The sequence below is a fragment of the Scatophagus argus genome, chromosome 16 (assembly GCF_020382885.2).
Source record: "Scatophagus argus isolate fScaArg1 chromosome 16, fScaArg1.pri, whole genome shotgun sequence".
NCBI lineage: Eukaryota > Metazoa > Chordata > Actinopteri > Scatophagidae > Scatophagus > Scatophagus argus.
In genome coordinates this window covers 4,953,632-4,976,549 of record NC_058508.1, presented here as the reverse complement: position 1 = coordinate 4,976,549, position 22,918 = coordinate 4,953,632, and the positions used below count along the sequence as shown (strand labels likewise).

Below are 22,918 nucleotides of genomic sequence, written 5' to 3'. Positions count from 1 at the left end.
AGATGTTAAAAAATGATTAATTTGCACAGTAGATTTTTATGGGTAGTGTTCATTAGCACCAGAAGCTATCAGCATAGATAAAATACTTCCACAATTGAGTAACTTAAACAATGCAGGCACAGCATTTGCAGGGGCTCTGATTGGCTGCAACCTAAACAGCCACCATGGAAGGGCAGATGAGAGTGGTACAAATTAAAAAGAATAGGCAGATTCTTATTTATAAGTTTAGTTCCCATTGTTTACCCCCAAACAGACTGATAGATCCCAGCAACAACATGTCAGACAGATACACAGGGCAGCACAGTCCAGTCTATCTCTGCCAATTTCATTCTTGGACGTACGTACATGAGGCTTACAGAGGTACATACAAGCAGTTACACACACTGATAATGTTGTCGAAGTGCAGTGAGGAGAATGTGCTTCCATACAATCCCGCTACAGCATTAACGAACTTAGAGAATGCAAACTGATTAATTTTTCAGCTTTAACTTTATCGCATCCACCTGCACAGGCACACAAACATGTATTCACACACAAGCACTCACTCTCATCATAAACCCTTCAGGCCCGCCCACCCACCCCCTCCATTCTCCCTAATGTTCACAAAGCGCATCTAAAATCAAATTATAGATCTCCGCTAGACAAACCCCACACATTCCATTGGAATTCACGTGGATTTTATCATTTTTCCACACTTTTTTTCACCCTCCCGACCTCCCATAAGCCAATTCTGACCTGACCTTCCTGCACACAACCTCCACTTGATGTAGTTTAAGCATGTAACCCCATCACAACCTAACCCACCCGGTCTCCCCTTCCCGTCCCACCCCCATCCCCGCCCCTGCCCACACCCGCCACCCCCTGTTGGCTCTTCCCTCTCCTCCCCTCCTGCTGGGTCAAGCTGAGGTTGGTAGCTGTACAGTAAATTGGGGGTGCAGTCTTTATGCTGAGCCGAAGAGGGGAGGGGTAGGAGGGAGGGGCAGGAAGGCAGTGATCTCTGCTGTTCAGTCATCTTCCAGTCCCTGGTTGAGGAGAAAGTTGGCTGCCAGGTTCTCGTTCTTCTCACAGGCAAAGTAGGCCTGGATCACCAGAGCCTCAGGGAAACCCAACGCTTTTAACTGTTAAAGCAGATAAATAATGAGACGGGATTAATGGGGAGAAAGGCAATATGAAAGGGTGTTTAAAACAACAGATCTGTAACTTCTTATTTCAAAATGAATAGAAAGAGCATCATTTGCGTGATTTACTCTTCATTCATGGCTCACCCTTTCGATGGCTTCCTTCTCCTGAGGTGTAACCTGGATATAGTTGACAGGTGCGCCCTCCTCCCCTGCTGCACCCATCTCTCCGACCTCTGGCGCCTCTCCCCCCTCTCCAACTGGCTCGTTCAACATCTGGATAAACAGCTCCTGATGCTGACTGATTTGCTGGGGAAAGAGACACAAAAGGAAGAGGTAATGCTTATTTATCCAAGTTGTGAATCAATGCTAAGTTCCAATAAATGAAGAGTTTGAGTGAACGAAAATGCACTTATCCAAATGTGGTCAGGCTTACCTTGTGGCAAGAAAGACATTACATAGAAATAACCTGCAGGAATATTAATGAACACTACAACACACCCTTGAGTTTCTCACATGTGTGCCTGGCCTGAGTAGTTCTCCTTGTTACCTGTAGAAGCTGAGGATTCTCCCTGCCTAGTTGCTGGAGGAGAGCTGGTAGCAGAGCAGGGTTCTGCTGGATGGCCTGTCTCATATGCAGAAACTGGGGCTGGGTCCGCAGGAATGCAAGTGGATTTTCTCCTATTGACAAAAAAATAAAAAAAATAATCAATCATTTTCAGCAGCAGACTGAGTCAGTTACATATAGGAATATCCATGTATCCATTTATCAGACATGGCCAACACGTCTTCCTCATCCGTTTGCCAAAACTCACTTTCTGCATATTCACAATGAAATCGAGATGCATGAGCACACTGATTTAAATGCGTTTGCGGTTCATTGTAGCCTGCCTTGTGGTTTCAGTAGTGCTGTCTATAGGGACACGTTACCACCAGCACCAAACAAGTTACCTGATAAAAATTACTCATTACTTTTCGTGAAAGAAGGCAAAAACAAGAATTCCCAAACTAGGCAACAGTTCAATAGTCACATCATTTGCTACATCGCATTTCCATTTCCCAACTTTTTACGCACAATAATAATCTTCTTTCAATTGACTAATCAATTAATAATACTGTACCACTCAAAATAGTCCTAATAAAGAAAATGCCTTTATCCATTCAGAAGGAGGTCAACTGCAACAAAGGTGATGGCAACTACAGCCTTGTTTACACTACACGGAACGGCCTGATTTGACTTGATAGCAAAACATTCAGTAAGCCATATAATGAGCCTGTGCCTGCCAGTGAGGCTGTTACATTTATTTACTGTAGCTATCTGTGAATGTGTCTCGTGTGGAACAGTGTGAAAGGGCAGTCCTGATTTTTGACAAAGATTGTATCAGTCACCTTCATTCATATTGATGCAAGGATACTAGCTGAGGCCTTCAGTCCTTTAACAGGTGTTTTACATTCACATATAAAAACTATGGGAGACTTTTTATTTTTTAAAGGCACAAATGTTGACAGCATATATTTTCAGCCCTGAATGAGTTGTGTCCCTCACCCTCTGCTAAAGATGCTGGGGCTTCCGTGGATAGAGGTGCAGGGGCCTGCGCTGGGGGATTACTCTCCTGGACTGGGCTGCTGGGAATACCCTGGAAATACAACAATACACCTGTCAATCACACACACAAACACACACTCTTTGCACACTGCCAAAGAAAATGGAGAGACCAAAATAGTGAGAGGGACATTGAAGTTAAATAATTGGTCATTTGGTCATTATTACCTGGTAATTCCAACTGAATAAATGTACTTTGAATAGAGCTATACATTTTATTTGTTCTGACCCTGCAAAGACTGTCCCATCAGTGGACAAATGCCTCATAAACCCTCCAGTATTCTCAAAATAACATACCAGCTATTGCCAGTTTTATTAGATAAACCTCGCCTAGTCGAACCAAACCAAACATATCTGTATGATGTAAATTTCCCTCACAGAGCGCAGTGAAGCAAAGCTTTTGTCAACAGGAGGAACAGGCTATGCTTACGTCACATCGTCACTCATTAATTACATCAAGACTAAATCAGGAATCAGAGAGGCACATGCTCATTAACATCATGTTCCTCAGATTTCCAGCCGATTTAGTCATCCTACTCCCAAAATGTGACTTCTCCACAGTATGTAAAAACAGAAAAAGTTGAGTAATGTAAGTACTGTATTTCTATGTAGGAAATTACAGGTTTACTACCACTATCATCTGACATGATGGGCATGAGGCATAACCCTACGTTTTAGAGCTGATATTAAAAAAAGCCAAAGGAGAAGCTGAACATTTGCATAAAAAATTTGACACTGACGCTTGGTGAATCTCAGAATGAAACCATTTAGTGTGTGACTCACATTGAGAAGGTACTCCACAGCTCTGTGGGGGTTGTTGAAACTGGCCCGTAGTGCAGCCACCACCCTCTCCCTTTCATAGCCCATTGACATGATCTCTGTCAGCATGGCCTCATATTCAGCACCAGTCACTGAAAACACAACACACACACACCAAGTTATTAACTCTATTAACACATTTTGCATATTTGCCAATATACACTTTTATGCATGCAATTTCACTGTTGAATGTCACTGAATGAAGAGGAAAAAGGGACATGTTGCAAATTTTCCTAAATCACTTTGTAGATTTAGGTTATGATTTTTTGCTTTATTATATATTTAATTTATAACATTGCAAACCATATGAAGAAAAACTCCACCTAAAATCTGTCCTCATCAAGCCATATTTTACTCCTGTATGCTTGAAACTGAAAACTTTGTACTGTTGCATTTACATTTTACATTTATTCATTTGGTACTTTTGTCCATAGTGAGAAGCCACTGTAGCTTTCTTCTCTGTAAAGGAGAGCAACTATGAACATTTTTCTTGCAATGACTGACCACACTGTAAGCTATTCTAACTGCTGTAACCCTGACCGCACATGAAGTCTCTACAAATGAGCAAGCTACGAATACATGGGATTTTAAACTAAAAATAGATTTTCAAGGATAGTATTCCCTTATTCATGCTACCTGCTCCAAAATTTCCCTGGCTAGACAACTTGTTACCTTTCAAACCTTAAATCATAGCGAGATTACTCTATGCAAAGACCAATAACCAACAAATAAAGAACTGAATCCAAACTTTAAATCATTACACACAGCATACAAAACATGAACAACATGGGCTTTAAGAGCAGCATGACTCCTATTCTTGTAAATTCCCCTATGAGTATGTGCATAATCTATGAGCACACCAAATGGGAATCCCCATTGCTCTCTGCAGCTCCACAATAAGAGACGGCTTACTTTTGTCACAGCCTAAATATAGGAACAGTATGTATTGCAGTGCAGCCTGTAATGTCCTCGACTCACAGCAGTAACCATTTCTGGCACAGCAAGTGCCAACTCCGTTACAAACAAGAAATGCACAACTGCAGTACTGACCCACTAATAACACTGTCAATTGTCTGAAATTGTACATTTAAGAATGAGCAAATACACTGAAACTAGTGCAGCTACACAGCCTTTTTGTACAGCAAAATGATATAAGTAAGTCTGGCCCGAAGTCATCCATTACCTACCAAGTGCTGAGGAGGCATCCAAGCCCTGACCCCCGCCACTGCAGCTGCAAAGGATAAGAGGAACATCAGACAACCTACACAACATTTCTGTAACTCCACGGTGAAAGAGGAAAGCAGCAGAGAAGGCTGACACCTGTATTTAGAAACTGAGTGTTCATTCCATGTAAGTAAATAAATATGCTATATCACAACTAACTTACTGCAATGAAATGAAATTACTTGTCTTAAATATAAAAGAGAATGCTGATTCTCAACTGGTCAACTGATTATTGAATCACAACCACTGAATAAATATTGTTCATATATTCAGAACTTAAGTCATCAGATTATTTTTTGTTATAGTCTCCATTATATATACACATGGGAGAGAGGACACCTGCTCAGTCACTAATACAATAATACACATTATTATGAAAATTGTACACCCATTTTTTGCCACAGAATCATATTAAAAAGATATGAGAACGTTGTTTCAAATTACATTGAAAGCAATCAGAACTTTTAGGACATATAGTCCTATAAAATAGAAGTTCATTTTTAAATAAACAAAATGCTGTTATGGAGTTTCTTTCCATAATAATCCATCTGGTCAAGCATAAAGACAGTTTGCAATAAATGTTTATCAAATAACAGTCAACGATTTATTTTTTGTAATTTGGTTCAGTCAATAAATAAATAAATAAATAAAAACACTTAATAATTTACTTAATTTTGTGTACAGTTGGACGGAGTGGCAGGACATTTTATCTTTTAAAGGGGTAACGGAGTCTGAGGACTTCCTAATTATGTCAAAATCTATATTGTATAATGGACAAGCTCTACCTGGCTGGTTGTTGGGGTTCTGTGGCTGCGGCACTTGGCTCCTCTTTGGCCTCCTCGGTGGGAATCGGGACAGCTGCTGGGGTTGCGGCTGGGGCTGAAGACGGGGTTGTGGTTGGGACAGCTGCTGACGTGGAGCCAGAGTCCTGTACAGGGGGTTTGGGGGCTTCTGAGGCTGGAGGCGAGGCAGCAGCTGCGGGCTTAGCCTTTTGCCGGTTCAAAAGAAGGTGCTGTCAGTCTAGCAACTCAATAGTCTATCATTATACTCAATTAGTCTAATTGTTGATAACAGATTATATCCAAGCTTCATCTAATAGTTTCAACACAGGGGTGTACAGCACAACATGTCATTGTCATTCCTCACGCTAAAACAGCATCACACCATCAAATCCAGTGAGATCTGTAAATATTAGAATAAGATCTCACCTTGGACACCATCACTACAACAAAATTCTTCTCGTCAATTTTGTAGTCCTTGATAGGTGTGTCATCTTGAAGGATTTTTCCAGCGTATATCAGCTTCTGCCCAGATACAGGAAAGTTGTCTTTTCCTCTTTCTGCTTCTATCTTCTCTTTCAAGGCCTTCACCTGATAAAAACAGATTAACCATAATCCATAACCACCAACTTGCAAGCACTTTCTAATGGTCTGATGCTTTTATTTCTACACATTAATATAACAAAGGTCGTTTCATTTGCCTCTATGATCTCTGACCTGCAAGTCATATTCTACTAAGCACCTATTAAGTTAAAAAAAAACTAGATGAACTAATGACACTATATTTTCCAGGCAGGTGAACATCATAGCTGACTGGCATGAGAAGAATTAGAACAATTTATGTGCAGTGGTTTCATTCCGACTCAGTGTCTGAGTCACAGCATGACAGTGCTTATAAACAAAAGTCAAAAGTTACCTGAACGATATCTATGGGGTAACCTAAATATTGTGCCAAATTGAGTAACAGAATCTTATGTTTCCTTAACACTTGCCGTGGCATGATAAAAATGTGATCATGCTAACAAACTTAGCCAGCTTGTTAGTGCGTTACCAGTAAGGCTAATCGTAATTGGCAGTGTCATAGGCGTTAGCATTAGCAATAATAAGCGTAAGGGGCAGCTTGGGTTCATCCCAGAAGTTATGATATTTCATATTGAATTACAGCAGGTACCACTGAAAAGCACTATCAACAAGGCGACCACGACACAAACTTGTAACAAAGAGAAATATGTTTGAAGTCGCAGCGGAATGACTTTGTTAACGAGCTATTCAGCTAGCTAACTGGCTAGCGTTTGCTAGTGAGGTTTCGCGTTGTTTAGCACCCGTTTGATATGTGTTTGTCAAACTGGTAACGTCTGGTAACATTAATGCGTGCTGTTAACAGGCACCATTTGCCGAAACTACGTGAAGTGGTCTTTCCTTGGAAATAACAAATAAAACTCTTGGATGTTCAGGCAAAGTTAAAACATATGTCCCGCAGCTAGCTTAGTAACGTTAGCTAAAGTTAGCAAGATAGCTAAGAGCTACTCACCGTTTGTTCGGGATCTATCTCAATTTGAATTGTCTGCTGTTGCAGTGTTTTAAGCGTGATCTGCATGGTAGCGGTGACTGACGTGGTGTCAGATGTGCTTCAAATGGAGAAACAGTTGCTCGCTAAAGCAGTTAATTTGTTTTTAAAGTTGGCGTTTCTGGTAAGATAACAACTAGCCGAGAAATGTGTGTATCCATGAGCACTCAGCAAATCGCCATCTTTGGTGACAAGTTGGTGGTGCAACGAGAAAAGCTCTGCTGGAAGGTACGAGATCTCGTGCTGTGCTACGCGACTGTGTCAAGCTGTGAAATGCGAATGTCTCACTTGACGAATATATACAGTATTTTTAATTTTATTTTGAATTTACAGAATTACAGTATATTTGATATGGATAATAGTTAAAGATGTAGATAAGGTAAGATAATGTCTAAGAACCATAATTCAACATATCTCTAAATATATGTCTTCATACTGTTTCAACATGTATTATATTGATGTCTCAAATTTGTGCGTTATTTATAGATTATCTACAATTTATATTTTATAAATTATAGTTATAAATATTTATATAGTCCTACTAGCTGGAACAGCAATTTAATACCTCTAATTAGATTATGGTTAGAAAACACACTAGCCTTTCTTCTTATTCTTGCAGATCGTAATGTAATTACCTTTTAGGACAGGTAGTGTACCATCAATTGTATGTTCAGCTGAATGAAGGACTCTTTGCAGGGCCTTACCCTACTGTTTGCTGCTGTTTCTGTACCAGAAAGTGATGTTCCCCTTCGGGATATTCTAAATGGTGCAGGAGTAGAAATTCCATGGTATCTGAGGGACTACCTGACATTTTTTCAAGTGTCTGAGGTCAGGCCTTCGGACTTGTTAATATTAACAGGGGACATAGGTCCTTCCCTGCTTCTTCCCAAGGTCCACTAGCCTTAGTCTTGTTGACGATCAGGAGTAGGTTGCTGTCCTGACAGCAGCTTATCAGGTTTTCTATATCCCTCAGGTAGGCCTTTTCATTGATATCTGTGACACACCTTGTTGAAGTCAAAAGTGGCTACGGATTTGTGTGTGTACAGGTGGTACAACAGGGGCTCAAAATGTGGGGTGTTCAAGTGTTAAGGAAGAGGGTGGGAGAGGTTTGTCTGCCCTCCCTCAACACCTGGGCTCTGCCCATCAGGAAATCTAAGATTCACACACAAAGTGAGGCAATAAGTCCCAGATTCTTTGTGATGCTTTGTGACAAATCCAAAGAGTTGATGTTGATGTTATGAGGAATTAAGTTAAATTGATAATAACTGTAAATCAAAATTCATTCAGTCTCCCTGCCAAAAGAATAAGATAAACTGGAAAGACTAAAACACATTTGCTTCACATAATAGATGGTTGGAGGGTTATCTCTTCACAATGGCACCTGGCAGTAGATGGAATATGTTAGGCAGGAAGGAAATATTTTGCCCTTGAAGTTCAAGTCAAGTGTTTATTTTATTGTCATTTCTTCTGTTCACAGAAGTACAGTATGCAGTGAAACGAGACAACGTTCCTCCAGGGACCAGGTGCTACACTACACTACACTACACCAAAAAGTCAACACAGTACTATGTATATACATGTGTATAAATTCTATACAACAATACATAATACAAACTGTACATAACTGTAGTGCAAACAAACAAAGACTATACATTGTGCAAACAGTTGACACAAAAACAGGAGCAGCACCAACCAGAACACAATTCTGTGTGGAGTGTGTGAAACTGCCATAATGTACAAGTAGCGCAGTTGCTGCAAACAGTATAAGGTATAAAGTGGCAATGTGCAGTGTTGTATAGTGAAAATTGATGTGTTGGAAATAGAAAAGGAGGCAAGTATAACGATTTGAGCAACTTTAGTTGCCCACGCTGACCCATGTCCACCACCAAAAACGCCTACAATGGGCACATGAGCATCAGAGCTGGACTACAGAGCAATGGAAGAAGGCCTGGTCTGATGATTCATGATTTCCTTTTCCATCTTGTGGATGGCCGGGTGCATGTGCGTCCCTTACCTGGGGAAGACATGGCACCAGGGTGCACTATGGGAAGAAGGCAAACCAGCAGAGGCAGTGTGATGCTTTGTGCAATGTTCTTCTTCTTTTACCACGATAATGTACCCTGCCACACTACAAAAATTGACCATCAAATTCTCCCGATCTCAATCCAATCGAGAATCTATGGGATGGACAGGAAAAACAAGTTTAATCTGTGGAGGTCCCACCTCACGACTTACAGACCTTTAAGGATCTGCTACTGATGGTTTGGTGCCAGATACCACAGCACACCTTCAGAGGTCAAGTGGACTCCATGCTTGATGGGTCAGGGCTGTTTTGGTGGAGAAAGAGGGACTTACTGAGCATTAGGCGGATTGTAATAATGTTATGGCTGATTAATGTAGTCTTTAGACCAAAAGAGGTAACATCTATTCAAGGCTACTTCTGTGTCTTAATATCTTAAATGATCTATGACCTGTTGTTGTCTGCAGTTAAAGGACCATGTACACTTGTGCAGCTGTTTTCAATGAAAATGGGTGGGGCTATGCTGGGAATGGACCAATGGGAATGATCGCCCTGCCCTAATAGGTGCAACAAAAATAACAGGAGAGTGGGAATCATTGATCAAGTCCACTCTGTACATGCCCTGCACATTTTGAGATGACATCTCATCCGGTAACTTAAGTGAATGTCTAATTACAAAGGCAAACTATCTGATGTGCTGGTGGAGCATTTGTGCTTCTCAGAAGTCAAAAGTCAATATTTCAGAGTCAGTATTCTCGACTTCATTTTTAAATGAGTCCTAATGCATCTGCTCTGGAAAATGCTGACACCCTCAACAAAGTGATGTTTGTCTGAGGACCTACAGCAGCTGTTTTAACAAATTAGTTGTTGTTTTTTTTCCTTGTTCCTAATAGAATTGATTGCAGTTAAACACAACAATGAGACCATTATGAATGACATATTGATTTACTAGATTTAAAAAAGAAATTAGATGTACCTTACAAAACCTTAATGAAATGATTAGAAATTGGTTCCACAATTTCTCTACTGCTCCCTGCAGAACACCTAATTCCACTTAACTAAATACAAAAATGTATGACACATTTTTTAGGTAATCAGTCTCTTTTTTACTTACAATAACAGGAGATCACTTAGTTTCACCGCAAATTATAATGTTTCTATAAACATTGTGCCACTTGGATCCTGGATATTGGATACTTATATAAGACAGACACTATTTCAATATCATACACACTCCAGTAAACATCGAGCTGAGATTTTGGACATGACACTCACCATCATTTTGTGTTATCACAGACAGGTGTAGTGTCTCATACCTGTTATTTACACAGCTGTTAAAGGTGAAGCACTGCATTGCAGTATTTATTGCACAAAGTAGTGAACTGACCATGGATTTTTTGATTTTTTTTTTTGTGCAATCATGTACACTTCAAATTCACTTTAATAAAGTGATGTATCATGTATTATATATAATGTCATATATACATATCTGTTGTATTAGGGGGATCAGGGAAGACACAAAAAGACTAAGATTGTTCAAATGTCCCAAATCTTTTGTTTGTTTGTTTAAATACAGACTAACCATTGTGATTCTTACTTGTCACCACTGAATGACATCACAGACCACCACATCAGCAGATCTCATCATCATCAGTTTATGGTAACCTGTAATGAATAAAATAAATGAAACAATCTATTTAAATACTGTGTGTCCTGGATAGAAATATCAGATGTAGAACATCCTGCATTAATTTGCAGCAAAATTCTACATTCACAATTCTGCAGAGGAAGGAGAGAAGGGTTTGTTAGGTTACTGCTATTGATCACCAGCCCCAGAAACCACCTGCATCATAATTATGCTCTGTGTAATGTACTTTCAGTCACATCAACACTGAATGCAGTAAGGTAATGATGAACTTCATGTACCTGCTGGCATGGCAAACAAAAATTTCAGCGGTTACTAAAAGTATTTGGGTAGTTTGAACATTTTTAACTGGCAACTAGGGGTTCAACTTAGGGTTCATTCTGTGTCTTATCAAGAAAATATGAAAGGAAATCTTCCACACACTTTATCTGCATACTTCTCCGATGAAGCCAGCAGGGGGCAGAGTTTGACTGCTCAGATGCAAACACAACTGCGGATATCAGCAAAGAGCATGACTGAAAGAGAGGGAGGGTAGACCACCAGGAGGAATAAATGAGACATTTTCTATATAATGATCACCTGAATGTCACTGCGTGTATTTGTTTGAGGTGATACTTAAATCGTTTAATTGGATCCATCCGGAGAACAGGGAGCACCAGCAATGGGTAAATATCATAGATGGGGACAGGTGAATGAGTTCACTCGCTCAAATTTATGCAGCTGCTCACATTGAGAGACATCAGTGGGGAGTGAGATGAAGGTTTGGCCATTCACATGGACATACTGTACATGGTTGTCATTGAATGGACATTTAAGAGTGCATTTTCAAATCCTCCTATCCATACATGTACACTGTGGCAGCTGCTGTGTGAGTGCTGCTATAATAAGATTTAATCCATCAGAATAATAGCCTGTCTGTGTGATTCATTTAGCCATTGTCTGATTTTGAGCCGCATCACCAAATTACACACAGACACACACGCACAAGCACACAATGTAAACATAGTTCGCATCACCAGGCAAAACTCCCAGCAAGCACTGCGACATAAATATTTTATCAGATTACCCCCTGATCCATCCCTTTATGTTAAGTTAGGTAGGGTCTCCTGATCAGTTCTCTACTTTTCTCTTCCACACCTCCCTTCAGCCACATTTGTCTCTTTCTCATTTTCTTCACTGGAATATTACCTTTTCTTATAAGTGGCTCAACCTGGTTTTAAGTCTGGTGAAAGGTTAAGAGGGACACATGGCAGAAGAAGAGGAGAAAGGCCAAAAAAGAAGAGAGGAAAGGGAAGAAAAAATGACAGCGACAGCGGAAGGAAGGAAAGACAGGGTGGAACGCTGATGGGAGATTTTCAGAAAGCGGAAAGAAGTGTGTGTGCGTGTGTGTGTGTTGGGGGGGATTGCAGAAGAAGTGAATCTGTGTGTGTGTGTGTACATACTTTACTTACCTTGTTCAGACAAAAATCTGTTTACACAGTTACACCCAAGGACTCATCTGCCCCATAATGTAAATGATTACATTTTAGGGTGAGAATTGGTTTATGGTTAGGTTTAGGTTTGGGATAGGGTTAGGCAAGTAATGGTTGTGGTTATAGTTAAAGCAAGTCTCCAGGAAATGAATGTAAGTCTATGTAATGTCCCCATGGGGCATGAAAACATAAACTGTGTGTGTGTGTGTGTGTGAGAGAGAGAGAGAGAGAGAGAGAGAGAGAGAGAGAGAGAGAGGATGGTGCCCTAAATGTGTGTTCATCTGGGTTAATTCTCCAGGACAGAACTATTAAAGATTAACAACGAACCACCATGTTTTATTGAGACACGCTGCATTTCTGGGCATATGGCTCTAAACACAGACCTACTTACAATGTCTGTGTTTGTGTGCGTGTTTGTCTGCGGGCTTTTATTTTGTCCAGACAAAAAGACCATCTTTTCTGAAAAGCCATGTCGTGACTGAAGGCATGGCTTTCTGCTGCAGTGCTGCAATACTGCTGTCATACCTTAGTTAGACTGGCCACACTTAAGGTCCTGCTTCATGTATGTCTGCATCTGACTACATGCTCATTATATTGCTGTATTATGTTGTGCTGGGACATTTTAGGTTGCTTAAATATATCTGATCCTAGCACTTGTCACAGATAGTGGATTATCTATCTGTCTTCATTTATTACCAAGATTGAGAGGTTTACAATAAAAAATAAGCTACAGCCAACATCCAGTTGGCTTAGGTTAGCATAAAGACTGGAAACAGGGGGAAACAGCTAACTTGTCTGTCCTCAGGAGACAACTCCACCTAGTAGCACCTTTGAAGCTCACTACTTAGCACATTAAATCTTGTTTTCAAGGGTGGAAGTAACAACTTACATTTACTGTAGTTACTGTAACAGACAGAGTCAGTTTTTTTATGTACACACTGAACTCTTTGAACTGACTCTCCAGAGAACATAAACAACCAATGCATTGCTTAGCAACATTGCATTTGCCTGTGTGTGTGCACACTCACAGGCTCTCTATTTGCTTTCAATTAATATGTGTGTTTGTGGCTGCAGACATGTCTTTGTGTTCTGTGAGGCTATTTAATTTATATATATTGTTTGTTGTACAATGTCCATAGACCTTTTATTTAGGTCAGTGTGTAATTGTCTAAGTTTGGACCTCTTTTCTGTTTGACCCTTAAGGCTGTACTGAGAAAGGTGGCTGTATATACACTATATAGACAAAAGTATTGGGGCACCTGACCCAATAACACCACATTCTAAGTACATTGACTGCCTTGCAGCTCTAACAGCTTCCACCGTTCTGGTAAGGCTTTCCAACATTTTGTTGTGTTTCTGTGTGATTTTTGCCCATTTATGCAGCAGAGCAACAGTGAGGTCATATGATGTTGGACCAAAAGGCCTGGCTCACAGTCTCTGTTCCAGTTCATCCCAATGGTGTTGGATGGAGTTGATGTCAGGGCTCTGTGTGGGCCAGTCAGGTTCTTCCACACCAACTCATCCAGTCATGTCTTTATGGACTTTGTTTTGTGTGTGTAAAATTTCTCTGAACAGTACAAAATCAGACTGTGCAACGGACTTGCTGTGGTTCTTCAGGGGTTATGTACCAGAGTATTTTCCAGTGTCACCATGATTCCACATGATAAGGGCAGGAATTCAGTGCACCTGAAGAAAAGGCCCTTTTGCCAGTCTTTATGCTAGGCTAAGCTAACCAGTCTAACAATGACAGGTTGTATTTTTATGGAAGATTATGTGTCAGACCTTTTCTTGCCACTGTGATGTGTTTGTTATTGATGTGCATACGTTTGAGATATGATCGTTGAGCTGAGAAAAAAAACTGAACAAGCTACATAATCAGTGACTACAAATCTTTGAACTGATCTGAAAGAGGTGATTCCAGTCGGCCAAGGGGTCATTAAAGTCCACCTCTAACTACTACAACAACATCCTGAGAAATCTTTGGTCGTGATTGCATAGTGAAGAAATTGCCATTGTGAATTGTTGCACAACTTACAATCGTCTTCTGTTTAAAAATAACAGTAGTTGAACAAACACACCGGGCACTAAGTGCACACATACAGTAAATCATTTCATGGCCCAAAACAGATACGCACACACACATACAACAACACTCTAGAAAAAAAAAACTGTCTAAAATAACTTTTAATTGCGGTGTTACTGGCAGAGGAGCTGCAGAATGTGTCACTCCTCCTCCTCCTCTCTGTTGTCTCTCTGTCCTCTGAGAGAAATCCTTCTATTCTTCTGCAGGAACACCCCCACAGCACTGTATCATCTGTATGGCCATGATATGTCACACTGCTCTGTGTGTGTGACGGTGTTGTCACCAGTGCAGTGAGTGAGTCATGTATGCATCCCACAGGGATTCTTGTTAATATGAGGCTTTTGAGACCCATAAGGCCTACACTGTTCACACTACAGGCTCACACTCACGGCCTCTATGTCGTTTTTGTGTATTACTGTCACTTCCTGGTAAATTGTGTATTTTCTCCACATTTAATGCTATACACCGACTGCAACTAATAATAGTATTGTGCTGTTTGTCATATGAATAATAAAACCCACAATTCTCAGCTTTACGACTACAACATAAGCTTCCTTTGGACAACCTGTGGAAGTTGTTTGTTTTCAAGAATTTAATATTTGTGATGGTTCAGAACTCACACGTCATGTATTGTTTCCCACATCCTGTTTCAGAAGGAATAATGAGAAGAAAGACAACGTCAAGCTGCACTCACGTGTGCCTCGCCTCTTCATCTCTTCCAGGCAGCTTAGATAAAAAAAGTAGGACTTACACAGAAAGCCACGCACAAGTAGTTTATTTATAAAACCCTAATTTTACGTGGAAATAATCTTCTCTTTAAACAAAGTCTAGACTCGACGTGAGTGATTTTCCTGCCAGTCATGAAGGGATATTGTAGTTTGAGACAAGCTTGTGGTGAACTTTATGTGAGCTTATGAACAATGTGATAGAAATTATCAGTTAAAGATGTGAAGTCATCATTATTTTTTAACTCCACTGCCTCTCTTAATGCTTTCATATTAAATTACTAAGCAAAACCACTTCTTTTTAATATCAGCCACAGTTCTGTCTTTCTCCCTCAACTATTTAAAGAATTTTGTTGCTAGTCAAGACTTGATGTGTATCAGCTATGTGAACAGGACGTCACTGTTGCATCACAAGCAACATGTTAAACTTACAAGACAATCTTTCACAAATGATGTCGTGGCTCCAGAGTGAAATATTTCAGTGGACTGAAAACAATCAGAAAATGTAGCAAAGGCATGAAAGCAATCCAGATCACTGCAGCACTCATAATATACTTTAAACCTTTACTACGCATTCTCTCGCATCTTCTTTTTTTTGTCTCAATCCTTTGAAAGAAGCTGTTTCATGCTGGCAAACAATTTAGTTTGACTTTAAGGATTCAACTTGCAGTATGCCTAAAAGGCTGCAATTGAAGGTGACATCGAGGCAGGCTCATTGTGTCTGTTGGTTGCCGTGGTGATGATGGATGCATGACTCCCACAGTGACAGCTCAGAGACCATGCTGGGTAAACATGGACTCCCCTGAGAGCGGGACAACCGGTAATGACACCACAGAGGAAAAAACACAGACTCTTGCACGCACAACACACACACATATGAATTATCACACACAGGAAACTCGCAGGAGACTCAAGTGCTTTAGTTGTTAACAACTCCTCCAGCATTTCTCCCTCCTTCTCTCCCTCTCCCTTTCTCATTTCTATCTATATCTGTCCTTTATAACCCCTGTCTCAGCCCTACAGTATTCTCCCTTATTCAGCCAAAACTGGGCCACAGAGCATAACCCTATCCCAGCTTTGCACACGCTCATGCACATATACACACACATACACTCGCTCACATGGACACATACTGGCACACAGAGAGAGTCAATGCTAATTAGTTCTACAAACAGGTCTCAGCTGGCTGTGCATGTGTGTGCGTGCTGGGGTGACAGAGGTGCAGTGTGCTGTTAACTAACTAGTGTGTCAGGATTTCTTTTTCTGTCCTCATTTACGGAAATGAAGTTTGCCCCCTGAGTGACCCATATCTCCCGACACAGGGAGGCAAGAGAGAAGGAGGGAGAGATAGAACATTTATGAACCATATCTTTAATTTTATACATCAGATGGGCAGAGGCAGGATTGCACCGAAGTGAGGCAAGGGCGGGACACTGAGACGTAGATGGACAAGACAGCACAGAGAGAAGCTAGATAGATGAGTGATGACTGAACTGTACCAGTTAGAGTTGGACGTCTCCTTGTAAGGCAAAGAGATGAAGCCAAATTCAGCACTCTAAAACAGAAGTCAAATGGTGCATGGCTCAGTGCATGCGTCTTAATGAACCAGATCCTGGATCCCCATATACAGCCATGGACATAATACAGCAGGATTTGAGATATCTCAAATTGAAATCTCTATGCTACCACAGGAGTCAGAAATCCTTTCCTATTTTAGCATGTCTTGGGTTACCAATCCCATAAACCTTGTTGTTCAAAAACAACAACTGAAAGACATAACTATATATATATAGTATATATAGTATATATAGTATAGTATATATATAGATATACAGCTACGATCAGTGACTTGTTCCTTCACTTGTTCCTTGGACATGAACATTGTAGTTTATTTTGAATCAATAACCAGCTCAGATGCAATAAATAGTCTCTAGTGCACAAAATGTGTAAAAGAAATCAAAATAGTCTACAACAAGTGTTTGCAACAACTTCAGTTTCTGTAACATTTTCTAAACTGCAAGGCCTCGTACTTGTGATCAGTTTTTATAATGGAGATGGAGAACTGAAGATACTGTTAGACTAATTCATTGTTGGTTTTGGCCATTTAATGGTTGACAAGGAAAATAAGGAATAAGGTTGAATGACAGATAAGAAATGTTGTTCACTCTTAATGTAAAAGTATAATGAAAAACACACACATGTTCAGAGAATTATCACCATTTACACACTTCTCCCTAATTCTGCTAATCACCTATTTTAGCCAATCGTTAGGGCCTGCGACTTTCTTTGGTCAACTTTCATTAAAGGGAAAAATATTAATCATTTTAGCAAAAGCATAATTGATAATTCATATCACATTGTTCATAAAAGTAGAAGAGCCTTAGCTGACCTGGAATTTTGTCTCCTTAAAAAGCCTGAAAAATGCCATGGTAGCCTAGTTTTATCCATGCCCCACAGTACTGGATTTTGCTAACTACACAAACTTTATTGTTACACAAGATACAGTAATTCCTCTGGACCTTCCCCTGAAGCACAAAGATGCTCATACTTGGTAAAAGGCAGATAAGGCATGCCTGTGGAAAGTTATCAGGATTATCTTGGCTCAGCGACAGCAACATGGGCAGCTGTATAAAAAGGACTCATGGGATGGACTTTCCACCTAAGTTATACATAATGAATACAACATCAACTCAGACTTATTTTTTAGCATAAAGATTTCCGAATCTGTTGACAGAGCTTTATGATATGTGTGGTAGATATTGTCATGGAGCCTGGACACTGTGGTTGTGTGGGGGCAAAAGGTCACAGATGTCAGATCTGTGTCCTGTCTTATAATTGGAAGTGTTCAGAATTTGCTTTACAAGGTGTTGTATAATATAAGTGTATTACACAATTCTGCATATACATCCCAGTATACAATTTTCTGGATGAAGATGCTTTACAGATACTCTCAACAGGAAATCCTCCTGCTACCTCTTTGTATTCCACAAAACGGACAGCCTCCCTGGCGTATCCAGTGGATATTCTCCTTAACTGTTCTCTATCAACAGCTTATTGATCAACCATATTTGTTTCCTGTTGTCTTTGTTTGATTTTCTGTAAAGCAGTGGTGTTTGGCGGTCAACTCTCAGCTTCCAGTCTTCCTGAGCTTCTCTTACCACTTGAATGCACCAAATGGCCCCCATCCCCCAAAGTACATTGTGGTTACTCCTCCCTCCAGTGACCTGACCTCATATGTGATCTGGCTGAGTTGAGCTGTTTGCTGGGTTATTATTGATCTTGCTGCACTGAGCTTGGATTACAGCTGGGTTAATGGGTGTGAAGCTGATGGAGCTTGAAATGTTATGATATTTAACTTTACCATACAGCATCTACATATGGAGCTGTGCATCTTGCTAAGAGGCTGTTGGATTTTCAGGGTCTTTGTTAAACTGTGATTATCTGAACTGGCTGATATTTTTCCTCTAGTGATTTTTAATTAAAACCATCTTTGGTTTATGTTTATAAGAATATTACTTGTACTTTTCAGGTTTGTAGTTACTTTTGTATATGCAGTATATGTGTGTTTTATGTTGGACATTTCATTGCAACATGTAAGTGAGCTTAATATTATCGTAATAGGTGGTGGCAGTGACATCAAGTTGTTGGAAGCCCTTTTAATACTGACTCTATTTTACAGTAGTCCATTACTATTAGGATTTAGTATTTTACGCATGATACCATTTCCATGACTGTGCTGTAAATATGAGCCTAACGTGAGCTCAACATTGATATATCACCTTTGAAGTTGACATGGCAACTCATGGGGGAAATGTATAGGTCGATGCTCCATTTTGTTCGATGGCAAGATGATTACTGCCTTTTTGATGCCAGTCAGGTTCTGTACAGCAGGTTTATAGAGCTCTTTAACAGAAAACAGTTACCCATGGCTGATAACAATGCTAACCAAAGTAGTAGCTGTGTGCTGGACAGATAAACAATCAGTTGAAACTCATTATGAAGCTTCACAGGGCTGTGGTGAGATGCAGATTCAGATATCGACATTCATCGCTGCCATTTTTTTTCTCCACATTGTCATTGGATACATTGTTATTATAAAAACACCAATAATAGCCACATTAAATACAACTGACATAAAACACATCTATTGTAGTCATATACATTGAAGAAGTCATGCAAACAGCATGTTTTCTATTTTAAGTCTGTCATTGTTTCATTGTTAGACCTTCTGTCACACCAAGGTTTTTTTCCCCTGCATGACAGCTGATAGAAAAGCAAAAGTCAAACACTTCTCGGAGGCAGAACAAATGTTCCGCAATAACTCACTGCTGCATGCCACTAAAAGCTGCCCAGAGCTGGCACCGACTTGTAAAAACATTTGAGTTTCTTGACAGCTCCATCTGGATATAGCAGAGTGTTATGAGAGTGTCTGAGCTGCAGCTCTGGTGGATTAACCCTTGCTGTGATAATGAGTGTAAAAGGTAACCTAAAGACGAGGGAATCCACCACTTAGATCAGCGGATCACAACAGTAATCTGCAGGACCAGGCAGGGAGACAACCAGACAGAGACTTACTTAGATCATATCATTTGAGAAACCTAAGGCAGAAAGGGACAGTAAACATTTTGAGCTACGGGAGGTAGAGTCAAGCAGAGACAGAATGTTTTTGAATGCCAAAAATAGCAAAAACATGTCATAGAGAAAAACAAACAGATCTTACAGTTACTTCTGTAAAGCAGTGGCACATGACCTTGACTTAAAAGCTCAGTTTATGTGAAATCAATGGAAAGATTCAACTGAAAATAAAATAGAGCTGCTGTTGCATCTCTTTGACTTGCACACCACTGTGTGATAGCATGATAATACTTGGTTACATTCTCCCTGGCTTGTTAGCAAACTAGAGGTGTACAGACTGATAACATGAAGTGAATTGAGCAGAGAGAATTTGTTCAAAGCAAATTCACATTTGCTTGGCACAAATTATAAAATGTTCCTTGTTGCATGTTCCAATGTTCTGAAACCAACTAGTAAAACAATATGTACTATTATGTGGATTTTCTGTATCCAGTGCTTCAGCCATCTGAACACAGAATGGTGCACTTGCGAGAGAACTTGGGAGGGGGGGTGTGCTGCTTATCTGTGGGAGAAGGTCCCCAAAAGCATGGATTAAAACTCTCAGATTAGATGGCATGTGGTGACCTCAGCAGAACAGAGAGCAGTCGGCCTGGTGTACGTGGTGGGTGTGAGAGAGAGAGATTATCACCACCAGCAGAATGTGCATTAGAGATTGGTTCTGGTTCTCTTTGTATGCGCTGTGTTTGTGCTTGCCTGTGTGTGTGTGTGTATATATGTGTGCGTGTAGTGGTGTTGCGAGTGGATTGTTAATCCTAATCCACTCGTGAATGTACATGCGGAGGACCAACAGGCCATTAGTGTCTGTTTTGTGTGCATGTGTGCATGTGTGTGTGTGTGGGTATGAACACATGTCCTTGCTTACCAGTGTGTATTTAAGTCTACGTGTGGATGTGCACATGCATGCAGTGATGTACTGATATGTGTGCTTGTGTGTATTCTTGTGTGCGTGAGAGTGTAATCTGAGAGTGGATAGGGGGGTTAGAGGGCCATTAACCAGTGCATTAGCCCTGACTGCAGACAGACTGGGGGTGAGGAGACGGGTGGAGTCTATGTGTGTGTGTGTGTGTGCGTGTGTATTGAGGAAAGCTGATGGTTTGAGGATTTCAGGGGGAAAGGGACAATGGGGGTGAGGATTTAGCAGCGAGGGTGAGGGGGATTGAGTGCATTAGTGAGTGCATGTGAGTGTCAGTGTGTGTTGAAGGGATTGAGGGGAGGTGACCCATAAAAAGCAGACAGACACACCCTGAACAAGAGTCAGTTGTCCCATCATCTCCTCTTCCTTTTATTCAATATATATATAACATACAATTTGACATTGAATTAACACACCAAGGTTGAAAATGCATGAATGTAATATAAATGAAAGCTGAGATGTCATCCTCTCTGCATGATTTTATGGAGCTGTATTGCACGCTCTGAAGATCACCAAACAATACCAGTTTAAACTGTCATTTGAACCATTAATATACGAAAGTCTAGGGACTGGTTGAAGTTTTTTTCCCTCAATTTCTGGAGTTCTCAAGATTTCCCAAAATAGTGTAAAAAAACATTGAGACTGCAATTGCTCTCAAGAGCTAAGATGTACGATAATGTTACTTCATTTGATGCACAGAGTACAAACAGGACTGGAGAGACTTATGGGGTCCTGTCATAGTGGGACTGAAAGAAAATTTGTTTTGAACGACCAAAAATTGTTGCTAGTATAATTACTATCACTGGTTGACTACTCAGAATGACACCTATGAAAAATATCCATCCATCCATCCATTTTCTATACCACTTATCTGTCAGGGTCGCGGGGGAGCTGGAGCCTATCCCAGCTGACTACGGGCGAGAGGCGGGGTACACCCTGGACTGGTCGCCAGTCAATCGCAGGGCCAACACACGAAGACAAACAACCACACACTCTCACACTCACAGCTAGGGGCAATGTAGAGTAGCCAGTTAACCTAATGTGCATGTTTTTGGTATTGTGGGAGGAAGCCGGAGTACCCGGAGAAAACCCACGCAGGCACAGGGAGAACATGAAAACTCCACATAGAAGGGCCCAGACCAGGATTCGAACCTGGAACCCTCTTGCTATGAGGTGACAGTGCTAACCACTGCCCTATGAAAAATATGATGTGTTGATATCCAAAAGGACACAGTCCATCCATTTATGTTCTATGCTGCTTATCTGTGCAGGCTCACAGAGAGGGCTGGAGCCTATCCCAGATGACAATGGATGAGAGGTGGAATACACCCCGGACTTATCGCCAGTCAGTCAGAAGACAGACAACCACACATGCTCACACACTCACGCCTAGTGGAAATGTAGAATAGCTAATTAACCTAATGTGTATGTTTTTGGGATTGGGGGAGGAAGCCGGAGTACCCAGAGAAAACCCACACAGGCACAGGGAGAACATGCAAACTCCGCACAGAAAGTCCCAGACCTGGAACAAACCTGGGACCCTGTTGCTGTGACACGACAGTGCTAACCACTGCACCGCTGTGCTGTCCAATTCTATATGTGTGAACAACAAATCTGTGCTGAAATAAGCAGGAGGAGAGCTGGCTCTACTAGCTGTTAGTGGCCAGTCGGCAACAGAGTTCTGAGGTGTGTTTGGTGGACCTAATGGCTTATGGCTAATGGAGCTGAACACAATAGGACTGAGAGTGCCTGTTCAGAGTAACCTGAAGCATTGAAATGTTCATTGCCGTTTAATGTGAGAACACAGCAATTTAACAGTGAAGAAACATACTGAAGTTGGCTATTTTAGCGTACAGTTTGGAGGGAAAAGTCATTTGAATACTAATACTTTAACAGCCCAAAGAAACAACACTTTGATTTGTAGACAGTTTAAATAAAGCTTCTTGGGACAGTGGTAAAAAAAAAAAAAAAAGTTAGTCTGGAGCCCACATGATGATTAAAAAACAACTTGGCTGGGTAATCAGCCTTTAAGGTAATTAAGCTTTAAGTATAAGTTTTATAGTTGAGTGTGAACATTAACTCTTGACAGTGGAAACTGTAATTAAGTAAAACTAGCAGCAAAATTCATGTGTGTATTGAATTAATCAAAGTGTATTTTATTGCTGATTAATTCCACTTTTTATGTGTACGAAGAATATGTTGTACATGAGCTCATCCGAAGAGAGTGAGATAGATCTGCTATCTTCCAAGATGACGCAGTGAATGACTGCCCCAGTGTACACTGTTTTATCCCTGACTTTAACCTGCCCCATAGA

At 40.6% G+C, this 22,918-nt stretch overlaps 1 protein-coding gene across 1 annotated transcript; it reads right to left on the bottom strand.

Annotated features, from left to right (window-relative positions):
• Positions 1-838: 838 nt before the first annotated feature.
• On the bottom strand, positions 839-7,301 carry rad23aa (RAD23 homolog A, nucleotide excision repair protein a). Its single transcript, XM_046414869.1, has 9 exons — positions 7,075-7,301; positions 5,973-6,134; positions 5,550-5,752; positions 4,728-4,771; positions 3,505-3,632; positions 2,665-2,755; positions 1,669-1,799; positions 1,266-1,427; positions 839-1,118 (listed from the first exon to the last, which is right to left on the bottom strand). The coding sequence occupies exons 1-9, from the start codon at positions 7,138-7,140 to the stop codon at positions 1,005-1,007; spliced, it is 1,101 nt and encodes a 366-aa protein (XP_046270825.1). The 5' UTR covers positions 7,141-7,301; the 3' UTR covers positions 839-1,004.
• Between the last annotated feature and the right edge of the window lie 15,617 nt (positions 7,302-22,918).

What these genes read in the sequence shown, in the direction of transcription:
- rad23aa (XM_046414869.1), bottom strand. Translation starts at nt 7,140, where the DNA reads ATGCAGATCACGCTTAAAACACTGCAACAGCAGACAATTCAAATTGAG. An exon ending in TTGTAGTGATGGTGTCCAAG is followed by an intron (nt 5,753 to 5,972) that starts GTGAGATCTTAT and finishes AACCGGCAAAAG; the next exon opens with GCTAAGCCCGCAGCTGCTGC. An exon ending in GGATGCCTCCTCAGCACTTG is followed by an intron (nt 3,633 to 4,727) that starts GTAGGTAATGGA and finishes TTGTGTTTTCAG; the next exon opens with TGACTGGTGCTGAATATGAG.